General features: G+C 34.6%; 1 protein-coding gene across 2 annotated transcripts in view; it reads left to right on the top strand.

Moving 5' to 3' along the window:
• The window catches only part of LOC139700671 (E3 ubiquitin-protein ligase SHPRH), a 59,827-nt gene that overhangs the window by 29,966 nt on the left and 15,133 nt on the right, over positions 1-14,728 (top strand). For both annotated transcript variants that reach the window (XM_071599133.1, XM_071599132.1), the window contains 6 exons: positions 669-858; positions 3,513-3,628; positions 3,711-3,833; positions 7,986-8,203; positions 8,604-8,854; positions 10,015-10,272. In XM_071599133.1, the coding sequence (XP_071455234.1) occupies positions 669-858; positions 3,513-3,628; positions 3,711-3,833; positions 7,986-8,203; positions 8,604-8,854; positions 10,015-10,272 (1,156 nt within the window). The remainder of the gene's footprint in view (positions 1-668; positions 859-3,512; positions 3,629-3,710; positions 3,834-7,985; positions 8,204-8,603; positions 8,855-10,014; positions 10,273-14,728) is intronic.

Here is a 14,728-nt window from a genome sequence, read left to right as displayed (position 1 = left end):
AGGGAATTCCGAAGGGACGGGTATGGAGGGGCAGCGTTAGAAGGGTGGGGAAAATGTAGAAGGTGATGGGGTGGAAGGGGGATGAAAATATAATTAGAGCAGGGTAATTAGTGCCTAATATTAATTCCTGGTCAGTTCCAGGACTCCAAAAGCCAGATGAAGGATTGCTCCAGTGTTTTCAGTTTCAGAGGAGGATCAGAGGGTGGGAGGGATGCTATGATGGATACACTATAGCATTTATCAAAGGGAGTGTTGTGTTCGGAGGCGTGTTTGGGGATAGGGAGCATGTCAATTAAGGAAGAGTTTTTGCATGAGGCTCGGTGGTTGTTGATTCTGATATTGAGGGGTGTGGTGGTTGTTGATTCTGATATTGAGGGGTGTGGAGGGGTGATATATATATATATATATATATATATATATATATGATATATATATATATATATGATATATATATATATATATCATATATATATATATATATATCAAATATATATATATGATATATATATATATATTTATATATATATATATGATATATTTATTTATTTATATATTAATATTTGTAATTTTTTTATCATATATTTTTTGGGAACAAAGGATTCAAAGGTATTCTTTCCATTTTGATGGCATTTAATAATAAAATATTAACGTTTTCACTCACCTGACAGATTCTCAATCCGCTGCTGAGCCTGCGACAGGCATGCTGCCATCCACAAGCGGTAAAATTGAACAAAATAGGTCAGCCTAGTGCACCAAAGACAAATGAATGGAGTATGGAGCATCTCTTGACATCCCTTGTTCAGAAAGCCAAAGTTGAAGCAGAAGAAGCCCTTAGAATTTGTGTTGCTGCTCTCAATGGTTAGTGGTATTATCCATACAACAATTTCTTATTTAGTAATATCACTGTCTCATGTGTAAGTACAGTCACCCTGTTTTTGCATTATCGGAATGTATGTTTTCCAGCAATTTGCAATATTTTTATCACATCCCTTACAATTTCCTATGTCTCCAACATATATGGAATCCTGATATTTACAGAATATCATTTTCTACTTTGTCTTCCTACTATTTGCAAGAGTATGGACTGGAGTAAACTAAATTTACATTCCAAAATGGTTACCCATGTACATCAACATTTATAAAAAACTTTTTTGACTTTGTTTCGCACTTAAAATAGATGAGAGCAGTGAATTAAATAGTTTTAGCGAAGAATTTCAATTTGGCCGGGCAGAGCTGGACTAAGTGTGGAAATGTGAACTACTTAAGTTTATAGTCTGTCTGCCCAGAAAAGATTTGTGCTGTAAAATTAATACATAGTATAACTAGGAGTTATTTATTTACTTTATATATTTTAATAACACTTGAGGGATATGATTCATTTTTCACATGAGTGTAAGTTATGAGAAATGAAAATGACTGATGCAAACATGTTAAACCATGAAAAACCCATGAACTGGTGACTTTGTAATGCCTCAATGCTAGGGATATGTCAGTGGTTGGATCCTGAATAATAAGATGTATTGAAGATTGCTTTACTACAGCTTAACCACATTGAATCAAAAATAATTTTAGTTTCTTAAAAAAAATGTTGAATGTGGTCAACTGTTTGCACTATTTCAATGCCAAGGTAGCTCAGATTCTCATGTGTTAAGTTTTCCTTGATTACTTGGGAACGTAAATACTATCCTGCTTGAAAATGGAAAGACGAGGCAAAAAATTTTCAGTAGTGAAAATTCTCCTTTTCCTGCTGTTTGCATTTTCCCATATTTTAAAATTTTCTCCTGGGGTCCCTAGAAAAGTACAAATAAGGGGCTTTACTGTAGTTGGGTGAAATTGCATCACTTCAAAACATGTACAGAGTTATGCAATTTTGCAGGTTCCTTTTTTTATGTGCTCCTATTTATGTATTCCTTTTTTTTATGTGCTCAAGTAAATTTGAATTATTTAAAATTTCAGAATTAAGTTTACATAAATATGTATAATGATTAATGTCATAAATGAAACTAAATATATGAGGCCTGTAGAAAGGTATTCTGCCTTGAATCTTCCAGTGCACAGTAATGATGCTATGGCTGTGCTCAGTGGTGTCTCCCTAGCATTACCACTGTGCACTGAAAATTCAAGGTGGTTCCTTTTTCAACAGGTATATACTATGGTACAGTGAAACCTGGATTAAGTGATTGCTGACAGTGTCGCTGAAAAATGGTAATTAAGGGGGCTTCAATAGGGGGACAGGGGTAATTTAGTAAAAATGCATCTCCCATGATGCAAAAGTTTCCTGTGACTTCCACATCACATTTAGCCTCCTGTTTTGGACTGAACACTTCTTGAAGGCTCATGAAGTTTCTGAATGGTAAACAAGCAGGAGTTTTATTTTCAAATCGCCGGTCACATTTGTGCTAAATAGCAACGTGAGATTGTCTTTCAGTGCCTTGTGGCCAGGCAATGCATTGTCTTCTACTGTTATGTATAAGTTTGCTTCAGTATCTTCATCCCTAAGACAACCATAATGTCACAATTACAAACAAATTGTTCAGGTAACTCTCAGAAACGAGCTTCTTAAAGTCACCGATGAAGTTCTCAGCTCCCTTTGATTCAGAGCTTGCTGCTTCACCATGCTTCACATTGCTCTAGATGGTTATGGTTCTTGTTAACTTCTAAGAAAGGTGAATACGAACGTATTCACCTTTCTTATCCTCTCCTTTTTACCTTTTACCCCTTTTACCTACCTCATTATCCTTTTTTACCTTTACCCCTTTTTGACTTGTGGCGCTAGCCATTTAATTTCATTTTCACTTTGTTTAGAAAGGTAAACTGTTTACGGCTATTGGAGTTTCAAATTTATTATATATTACTAGCCGTAAGAGCTCATTTCTATCAATATAGCTTTATCAATGCTTACTCTGTAAGCCAACTTTACTTTAGACCTCTGCACATAAATTTTGTTATTTCTTTTACAGAAACATTTTAGTTTTGTAAAAAGTTCATTTATTTTAATTCACTCATTTCTTGTAATTGGCTCTTTTCACTGAATTTTGGCACCTCTCCTATCATTGAAAGTGTCTTTTGAGCACTTAAACTTAAGGGACACACCTTTGTGATTAACTCTTGACTTTAACCTCATGTTGCGCGCATGACTTTCAATTTCATCAATATGTCAGGAATAAATAATTTCCAGAATTAGGACTTGTAAATGAGGGTTGAGGGGGTATGTGCAGACCTTTTAAATGAATGCACTTAGCTATATTAAGTGATCTAATTTCATAATTTTTTCTCTTAATAGGTAGAGTCTGTATCCTAACATTGTAATTAACATAGATAAAATGTTCTGGTCTTTTCATTCCATACAAAAGACATCCTTCTATGTGTGGAAATAATGAATATGTACATGCATGACGTTGTTTTATGCATAGCTATTTTGTTAAAGTTTAAGCAATTCACGCTTTGGTTTTAGTAGTCAGTGATGATGAATGTGGTAATTTTAATGAAACATTTGTTTTCCATGTACATAGGTTTGGCAGGAGTACATATTATATCAGGGGAATGGTCCCTTGCTGAAGACAAATACAGAAGCATATTAAAGTTAGCTGATGAGTACAAAGACCACTTAAAAGTTGATACACTTCAGGTGAGAATTTTTTTCAACCAGTTTCGTTATCAACGTATAGCATTTGTAATTTTATGTGGCTAATTAAATTTCATTCCTTTAGAAAATTCACACCCTCCACAATTTAGCAGAAATAGTGGACAATGGAATGTCTGCTACTTCCATTCCCCTGAGAGAGGAAGCACAAGAACTGCAAACCAAGTACTTGAACAAATGCTCCAAGAAGGTTAGTAAATGATGATAAATTGTAAATAACTTGACATGTTAATTTTTATACTGCTTGATGAAAAAAAAAGAGCAAAAAGATGCATAAAATGTGCATGATTAACAGTAGCAATGAAAATCAAGGTGAAATAATTCAAAATTTATAGTGCGGAGAGCCTTTTCTTTTCATGAGTAGTTGGTAAAATGTTTTCACAACTCCTTAAAATTATATAGTACAGGCTTCCTTCGTGAATACCTTTCTCTATAATATCCTTGAAATCTAATAATACTTTCTGTTATGTTTGTATCATGCTATTTCCTTTCAGCTGTTTGTGTACCTTGGTTTTACTTTTTAGTCCTACTTTGTCAAACATCTTACTTCACTGTAAATCTTTTTTTGACCATTTATGATTTGTTTCTTTTCCCTTGCCCTGGGTTATCAAGGCAGGTTGTCGTGACTTTTTTGGGGACAAAATGTGACTCCAGGCATTTAAGACCTTAGCTTATGCCAGAATATAGTAATATAAAAGGGGGAAATAAGTGATGCAGATGTATTGAAGACATCATTATTAAATTTGACATAGTGAATTTAACAAATTATTTTATTCTACATCTACTTAATACCCCGCAAGCCGCCGCAAGGGTGTGTGGCGGGGGATGTTAGGGCACCACCCAAAATTAAGAGAAAAAACCGCTTGCAAAAGCCACAAATTTATGTGATATGCATTCATGCAAAAACCCTTAAAATCTACACACTTGTAAACACAAACTACCATCTAACATACACATGCACCTACAAATATACCTGATGTCTTTGCAATGTTTAATTTTGTTCCAACTTGTAAATTAAATGTTTTTAATATTTCTAAAATGATTTTGGTTTCCTACTATTATGATTTCTGATTGTTCGGTGAAGGAATGAGTATTTTTATCTATCTGCACTGGAATCTATCTCCCTAATTTTATATTTATGGTTTGATCTACCAAAGTAGTGTGTGGCCATTATAATTCCTTTAGTGTCATCATTGAACTCATTTGTTCTTAACATTTCTAAAAGTCTAAGTCTTGCTTGTTCTCTTCGTGTCTCAAGTGACACCCAGCCTTAATCCAATAGGAGATCTGTCACACTTGTGTTTTTATTATAACAATTTTTATCGAATCTGGTGGATTTTCTCTGGACTTGATCTAATTCTTTTGTCAAATTTTTTCCCAAGGATCCCAAATACTTGCGGCATATTCCAAATGAGGAGAAAAATAACTCCTCTCTTTAACTTTCTCATTACATTTCCCCACTACCCCTTTAATGAAGCCGAGTATTTTTAATGTGGGTCCGCAAATTGTCCTGATATGTGCTCCCCATAAAAGGCATGGGCATGGTATTAGAATTACTGTCAAATATTTATCATGATTGGCTGTAGTTAGCACTGAACCCTCTATTTCGTATTTTATGTCTTGTTTGCCACTTCGATTGTTCCAAAATTTCAAATCTGCACATTTGTCTATATTAAGCATTAATCTCCATTCCTAGTACCAACCCGAGATAGTGTCTAAATCTCTAGAGAATAGCTCGAGATCTAGTTGGCTCCTTATTTCCCTGTATACCACTGTGTCATCAGCAAATAATCTGAGATTGCTACTAACGTGTGCGCTTAAGTCATTAATGTATATTAAGAATAGAAGCAGTTCTATTACACTTCCCTGGGGAATGCCAGAAGTTACATCTCCATCTGTTGAGCACTGCCCATTGATGACTTGTTTTTGTTTGTGATTTGACAAGAAGTCTCTCATTGATACCTTAGCATTTAAGTTTGTGTATCAATTTATTGTGTGGGACTTCTTCGAAGGCTTTTTTTAAATCTAGTTATACTGCATCAACTCGTGTGTTGTTTTCTTCCAATCTAATTATCTCCCGATCATGAATGAAAAGACCTATTGAGTTTTGCAAGATCTGCTCTTCCTAAATCGGTGTTGGTTGTGGCTTATTGTTTTCCTACTATCAAGAAATCTTTTAATATAACTGACAATGATGTGTTCTAATATTTTATAAGAGATTGATGTTAAAGAAATGGGTTGGTAATTGGTTGGTTTATCCCTATCGCCACCTCTACAGATGGGAGTTGTATGGGCTAGCTTCCAGTCGAGAGGTACTGAGCCTTCTTCTATCAATTTTTGAAAAACAATTTCTTAAAACAGGGCAATGTCTTCAGCTGATTCCTTTAATATTCTAGCAGGTATTTCTTCTGGACCAGGTGCTTTGTTTGCTTTAATACTATGGAGCAGATGTTCTATTCCCTTCCTGGTCAGTGTTATATCGCTCATGTGTTCCCCGGGTGGGTGTGGAGGATCGTTTGGTGTGTTTTTTTTTATTGTAGACACTCTGGAAAAACTTGTTTAAAATATTTGCCATTTTCAAGCTGTCTGTTATAATTTCTCCGTGTTCTGTCTTCAAAGAATGTACAGTTGGACGTTTACCCTGTATTTCCCAAACATAGGACCAGAATGACTTTGGATTTTCCTCAAGATATTCGCTAAGTATTTTAGATTTAAAAGAGTGTAGAGCTGTGTTTATGATACCTTTTGTTTTACTATAACCATCTTTTAGTTTCTGTTTGGATGTATTCACATAAATTATATCATTACTTTTTAAACTCTTTTTAAAATTTGACTGTAGCCTTCTTTGCCTTCTTAATGCCTATCTGACTTCTCTGTTATACCATCCAGGTTCCTTACTGTCGCATTTAAGTTTCAGTGGCATGTACGTCTTCATTCCTTTGTGTAAAATATTTCCACTTGTTCTCTGTATCGGTTGTGAGTGTTTTTGTCTTGTATTTTGGCAATTCTTTTTTTAAATATTCTTGTAGTTAGTCTATTAAAATTTGCCTTGTTGAATATGTATATTTCATGATTTTATTTTTTTATTTTCACAAACTTAGTTTTTAACTCTACAAAAATAGCCTTATTGTCACTGATTCCGTTCATAATTTCAACGTTTGTTTATTATGATTTCGGGCATAGAAGTCTCAAAGATATCAAGTATGCTGTGGCCCCCTGTTGGTGATTTAACAATTTGTTCTTAGGAGTGTTTTTTGAATATATGAAGGAGATGCATAAATGTATATATATGTATGAATGCACAAACATATTATACATGTATGATCCCTGAGTTATGCCTTGGATATTCGTGTAAAAATTTTACATTATAAGTATCTTTGCCTTGATCTGGATTCAGACCCAGATGCCTTGATTTTTGGCTCAGTGCCAGTTTATCTATCTAAGCATTTATAAAATGCTAAGTGCTTATTCTCAATTTTATTATATGCTGCAATAGGTTCTTATGAATGACTGATCCCCATGAGTGATGAAGTCCTTTTCTAATGAGCTATCCATCATCTTGTTGCCATGACTGCTGTTATCCTCTCTTCCTTCCAATGCAACCATCAATTTGCAATGTTGGTCTGTTTAAAACCCTTCAATCCCCTCCTTTGGTTCAAGCTGCCCTCTACCATCCTTCTCCTCTGCCAAAAATCACACCTCCTTTGCTCGCAATTGGTCAAGGATATTACTAACCCCATGAGCTACTGACTCCTTGAGCTAGCTTGCTGTTTTGATGGTCCTGACTTACTGATTAATTGCACTGTTTATGGGTCATTATCAATGAAACTTGTACCAAATGTAAATTGTAGCTTAAGCTAGCCATATTACATAAAATTAACCTTTTTCGCTCTAAATAATGTGATTAAAACTAATGATCACTTTTAATTGAACAATCCTTGTACATCCTTGGTCGCTGTGAAATTTGCTTTACGTATTGCCTTAGCTGTAAAGTTTTGCAAATTTTTATTCATTCTATTTTTACAAGCTGCATTTAAATTTCTGAATGTTTTTATTTCTCATTTTGATGGTGATTGCTCTTGGCAGTTGATTGCTCTCTATTTTGATGATTGTATATTACAGTAAATAAACAGGCAAAATGGAGTATGATAAAGGTTATGTGCCTCATTTTGAATTAAACAGTTACTCTTTCAGATTACAGGCCAAACTTAAGTGTGTATAATATCTGTAATATAGGTGTGTAAACTTTATTAGCTTGGTAGTATATTGATTTTGTACTTGTCCTATTGTCACAATGTCTCAGGTTTTCTATTGATACAGACGATTGATTTTATTGAAATAGGTGGCTTATGCCAATAATGAAGTGGCACCTTTTACCAAAGCAGTTGAAACTATTCTCAATGGCCCCACCTTTCAAACCAAAAAACCATGGTGGGTCCAAGTGTTAGAATGTTGTACAAATGCCAATCTAGGATCTGAATTGGTACGAAAGGTGAAAAATGACATAACTGATTACATGTCCACTGCTGGAAAAGGAAAAGTTTTCTCCAAATTCAATCAGTAAGTTGCTCTGTTCTAATAAAGTAAACTGCCAGGGATTCTTGTATTCTTAAGTACCAAAAAATGGTAAATCTTTGAAATAATTCTTAAATCAAGGAGGGAAGCCGGGAAGTAAGGAGAATAAATGTTTTTTAAAATGTTGCTCATTGAAAGAGATGACAAAACTTAAACTTCTCTTTTCCTGTAAATCCGCACTCATGTATTTTGTTTAATCATGCAAAATATTCTCCTCCTATTGGCCATATAGCATGTTCTAGTTCTTAAAATGAATGTAAGAGAACACATTGAAAATAATTTTTTCAAAATTGCTTGAAAAACCTTTTTTGTGAGAAATTAGTTTCTGATGCATGTGATGTATAAACAAGACAAAAGAAATTATATTTAAAGTTCTTGTGGTTAGTATTTCAGATGAGCGTGGACTTCGGTATGTATTGTCTGTAAGAATTGAGGAACTTTTTGAGAAGCGAGATTCAATACTATCAGAAATGGAGGAGCTCATGAGGATAGAACATGATCCAGCAGATGCAAGTCGTTTAGTAATGATAGCAGTCGACTGTCACTTACGTCAGTCTTCCTGCTCTGCTGCTATTGTGAGTGTGGGTGCCAAGAGAAAATCTCAATCAGATCCGAGCTCCAGTGTAAACAAAGAAGGTAAGCAATAAATTATAATACCTACTGAATTTTCTTTGCTGTTGTAACTCTTAAAAATCATAGATGCTTAGGTCAATCATTGGAAATCTTAACATGAAATTACATCGGAACTGATGGATGTATGTGTAAATACATTTATAAAAACATGGTCAGTTGTTAAGGTTTTTAAGGAATTTAAAGTATAAATATTTCTGTTAATATTCCTCTGATGAAAAGGACAAAATCTATATTTTTGTATGGTAGCTTTCAGACAGTCAAATGTTATTGGTTTAGCACAGACTGGATTTGTGGACTATGTGAACGTGATAGTTCAGTGGGTACAGTGCTGAGCCACTGACCAGAGGGCCTAGGTTCAATTCTTGGTGATTCCTCTGGGCATCCTTAGCTTCACCCAGGCTGTGTGCGAAGTTTTTTCAGGCATCAGATCTTCCTGAGAAACGATAAGCAGCACAGGGAAAGGAACTAGTCTCGGCTACCCTGATGTGTGAATTTTAGATGCTATTGAGTTTGGTACTAGTTGACCCCTACCTTCACCTATCAAACCAACCTTTGGGTTGATAACTGTGATGGTAGTAATGTATGTAAATAATATCTCACTCCTAAAGATAAGTGGGTGTATCACTTCTTGTTATCCAATGTGTGCTACTCAATAAAATTAAAATAGGTGATGAGTTTTCCATAGTTTATTTCTACAGCTTGTTGGTTACACCCTTCAGTCTATTTATTTTGTGTTAGGCAAAGTCTAAAAAAAAGCCTTAGTTTAGCTTATGATAGGTGACCACTCTTTTTTAATAATTTCTTCCTTATTTTCCTTTCTTTTTACCTTCCCCAAATTTATAAAGTTCATTGCTTTATGTATTTTAAAAGATATCATTAATGTAATCTATCCCTTATGTTTGGTTCGAGGCAAAGTGGTGTTCTTTGATTTACTTAGGAATCTATTTTTTGTATACCATAGTGTTATTCATAATGGGTAACAAGAGTAAAGTCATTGAAAGCAATTGTTTGTGTGATAATTATGAGGAATGTTTCAAGTTTTTCATTGCCCACTTTGAATACTTCAGTTAAAGTAAGAAAACAAAACTTTTTATTTACTGGCAGCTGAAAACCACCAAGTATTATCCCATCAATTTCATAGCCATTTACCTTCAACCCTACAGGTAATAAAAGGAAGAGTTTAACCAAGAAGAAGAACTCCACCAAATGTGATCTCTGTGATGCAAATGCTAACTTGGAACAGTATGAGGCATACTTGTTCAAAGTACTTAAGCAGAGGGTTGAGGGTGAGGCAGTACTTCTTGGTGAAAGTAATCATATGAAGAATAATATTGAAGAGGATGATGCGCAAGCTGTGAAAGTCTTTGGTCAGCTATCTCGTGGAAACTGGGCAGATGGAGAAATAGAACGTATGCTCAAAGGTAATTAATAATATTAATGTTTACAATGTTTTCTCACCTCATAAGGAAAAAATGCAGGCATTAATTTGGCCGTTTCAGCTCTTATTTGTTAGAGAGGGTGGCCACCTTGTTTCTTGAGAAGGTAAGCATGCTACTCTGAAAATTAATGCAACCAAGAGTCAATTTCTGACAACAATTAATCCATATGCCAGTCTTTTTAGTTCAAGCATACAGTAACTTCCTTTGTCTGTTATACATGAAAAATGCCAGGACTTCATTGATAAATTTTTGTTTGATCTGAGAAATTTATATAAAGCTTAATGTAAAAGTGTTTAAGCATTTTAATATACTCTTATTACTTAAAGGCATGATATAACAATTCATTTGTTTTTATCTCTTCTATACAATTGTAAAAAAAGATAATTTAAGAATAAAATTGAAAAAAGTCAAACTTTTACATTCAGATTAAAATTTGTCTTAAAATGTTTTTGACTTCAGTAATTTTGTAGGGATAATTTTCTGCTGTTATTTATTTATTAGCTCACAAAAAAGTCTAATGCTTTTCACATTCTTTTTAAATAGTTACATTGAATTTATCTAAATGTATAATCAAGTGCCACCTACAATTTAGCTAGTGCACTTATGTTCAGGATAACATGCACCGTGAAGACAGCTTCTTTGCTTGCCTTTCCCTGTTACACTCCTTTTGCTGTACACATGACAGTCCTTTTTTCCAGGTAATGTTTTTAATGGCTTCTTGTCTTGTTTGACATACTCATCCGATTTCCCACAAATATTATTTTTCTCCAGGCAGAGAAGCATCAGGCTTTCTTTGCCTGATGATACTGCACCACAGTGAAACCTGGGTTACATTAAAGTTTATTTTTTATATAGATTCAAAAAGTTTTATTTTGACATTATTCATCTGAAAAAAATATTGGCATGATCATTGAATTTTGGCATATGGGTCGAGGTTAACCAGGTCGAGCAAGATTTTTTTGTATCAGCTAGGTGAAAAAATTTTAAGATAATTTGGAAACGGATTCTTGGATACATTTCATAGAACCATGGGAGATATTGGGAGAAAATCAGTATGAACCAATGTCGGTAGCCTATTTACACCCATATTAATAATGCAGGCGGTAAAGTCTTTCAGTTCAGACAAAGTTATATTTGTCCATTTACGTGAACGAGTTGCTGGAGATGGATTCACTCATGACGTAAGAATATTATTTTAGCATTTATTTCTTTCACCACTACTTTCAAAAGAGATTTAGTAAAAAATTAATAAAATTAACTGATTGGAACTGCAGTAGAAGGGAGTTCATGCTTTGTTCCTAGTAGCTCTTGATACACACAGTAGGATTTGGGAGGTTTATCTTTGTTCTCAAGTACTTCCTCCCAAACATCTTCCCCAAAATCAGCTCCAACTTCTACTGTATCCAAATCGTCAAACAGGGTACTCTGGGAGGAAGTTATTTTTGGTATTTTTACCAAAGTAAGTTCAGATGAATGATTGAGTCATCACTACCCGATGAACTAATATCTTCATCATTGGTGTCCAATGAAAACTCACTGTCATTGTAGATGATTCAAATAGCACAATTTTGATATTCTTGTTTTTTAAATGCTTCACCTTCAATACTTATAGATTGCAGGATTAAGATATCCCAGAAATAAAAGTTATATATTGTATAATTTGATGTATACTAATGTGCTTACTGATTAGGTGAAAAGCATAAAAAATTGGTAGAACTTTAGGAAAACTATATTTTCCAAAGAAAATATCTTACCTTTTATTACTGGCAATTCTTAACAGATTTATGAAAGTTTAAAAGAACTTGTCAGAGGAGAGAACTCACTGCTACAGTCTTTCCTAAGCAACACCTAAAGGGCTATTATGGAGAATGCCATGTCAGAGCGAAGATAAAATGTTTCATTTCTGTTGAGATGAATAACCCGTTTGAGTCATCGGAAAAGTGTTTAGGACAGGAGGGATGAGGTAAATAGTATTATATAGATGGCCTTATCTATATATATAAAGGAGAGTGTTTGTTTGTATGTATGTAATTTGTTTACTTTTTGCTGTCATAGATACAGCATTTTTCCAACTATGCCAGCAGGATACTTTTGCAAGAACACTATTGTATTCAGAATTGCCAAGATATTATACGTGGAATACATCAAGGAAAGTCTTTTGTAGAAGAAAAATGGGCAACTTTGATCCTGAGAATAATATTTATTCATGTGACGCATTGGGCCGAGTCTACACAGTCCATCCTAACAACGCCGAATGTTATTTTTTAAGAATGCTTCTACATACCATTAGAGGACCTCGCTCATTTGCAGAAATAAGAACGGTAAACGGAGAAATATGTGAGACATTCAGAGAAGCTTGCCAGAATTTAGGGTTGCTAGAAGGAGATCAACACTGGGATGACTCATTGCGAGAGGCCAGTTTGATTTCTCTTCCAGGACAAATCCGAATTTTGTTTGCCATCATAATAACCTCCTGTAATCCATCTAACCCAAAAACAATCTGGGAAAAATATAAAGAATCAATGAGTGAGGATATACTGGCTAAAGTTCGAAGTGAAAATCCTACATTGGATATTACGTTTAACTCCGACATTTTTAATAAAACTTTGATTATTTTGGAGGGAAAGTGTATCACCATGGTTAACAAGGCTTTAGTGGAACTCGGTCTTTTTGCACCTGTACAAGATCAACAGGGTGTATTTTATCCAGATTATATACGTGAAACTAGCTACAATGTCTTAGACTTAGAAGCATACATCGCGGATAAAAAGACACTTCTTAATGAAGATCAGAAATTCGCGTACGAAACAATAATGGATCAAGTAGATAAACAAGAAGGAGGTATCATTTTTCTTGATGCTGCTGGTGGCACGGGAAAAACATTTTTAATTAATTTAGTTCTCGCTGAAATCAGGGTTCATGGAGAAATTGCTCTAGCCGTTGCATCTTCAGGTATTGCAGCGACATTAATGGAAGGAGGAAGAACAGCCCACTCTGCCCTTAAGTTGCCACTTAATATTTCCCGACAAGAAAATCCCACATGTCATATAAATAAAACAAGCGGCCAGGCACAAGTTCTTATAGAATGTAAATTGATAGTATGGGATGAGTGTACGATGGCTCATAAAAAATCTCTTGAGGCCCTCAACGCAACACTTCAAGATCTTAGAGGAAACTGCAGTTTAATGGGAGGAGCTCTGGTACTCCTGTGTGGAGACTTCTGTCAAACTCTGCCTGTCATTCCAAAATCGACTCCAGCCGATGAAATTTATACCTGTTTAAAACATTCTGTTCTATGGAATCATGTCCAAGAAATTAGCCTTAAACAAAACATGCGAATCCTCTTAAGAGATGGGAATGCTCAAAATTTTGCAAATAAACTTTAGGAGATTGGAGAAGATAAATTAGTTATTGAAGCATCTGGTATGATAAAATTGTCATCAGATTTATGTGTATCGGTGAAAACTGTCCGCGATATGATACAAGCAGTCTATCCTAACGTTAATCAAAATTATAAAAATTTAGAATGGTTGCGAGAAAGAGCCATTCTTGCTCCTAAGAACGATGATGTTAATGAAATTAACAAGGAGATACTAGCCATGCTGCCAGGAGACGTGATTGAATATAAATCGGTTGATACCGTAGTGGATGCTGACGAAGCCGTCAATTATCCAATGGAATTCCTAAATTCACTTGATCCAGCTGGATTGCCACAACATCGCCTTATACTTAAAGTAGGATCTCCAATCATTTTATTGCGAAATTTAGATCCACCAAAACTCTGCAATGGGACACGATTGTGTGTGACAAAATTAATGAAAAATATAATCCAGGCAGTCATTTTAACTGGAAAAGGAAAAGGTGAAATAATTTTTATTCCACGGATACCTCTAATCCCAACTGATCTTCCCTTCAACTTTAAAAGATTACAGTTTCCAGTCCGGCTAGCTTTTTCAATTACCATTGATAAATCACAGGGACAGTCTTTAAAGTTTTGTGGTTTTGATCTAAGATTGCCATGTTTTAGCCATGGGCAACTTTATGTTGCTTGCTCCAGAGTAGGTTCGCCTAAAAATTTATATATTCTTTCTCCTGGATATGAAACAAAAAATGTAGTTTATAAACAGGTGTTAAATAAAAAAGATTCTTAAATTTGTATGGAGTAGTGTGTTATTGTACTTTATAATTTGTTGTTTTCATTTATGTAGTATATTTATATTATTGTTTCTCCCTAACCCGTGCAAAGCCGGGCATTCAGCTAGTAGTAGTATAAAGACAAACTTGTAAGTAATACAGAGACCCATGATAAAATGTAATCTTACATATCAGCTTAGGTAGATATGGCCTCTGCTACGCAGGTAAATCAGATAAGCCACAGTGCAGGAAATATCTTATGTTATTTTAACCAAAAAATGAAAATTTAACTCATTTTCATCAT

The sequence above is a fragment of the Hetaerina americana genome, unplaced genomic scaffold, assembly GCF_022747635.1.
Source record: "Hetaerina americana unplaced genomic scaffold, ioHetAmer1.1.p SCAF_106, whole genome shotgun sequence".
NCBI classification, from domain to species: domain Eukaryota; kingdom Metazoa; phylum Arthropoda; class Insecta; order Odonata; family Calopterygidae; genus Hetaerina; species Hetaerina americana.
This window is presented reverse-complemented; position numbering and strand designations above follow the sequence as displayed.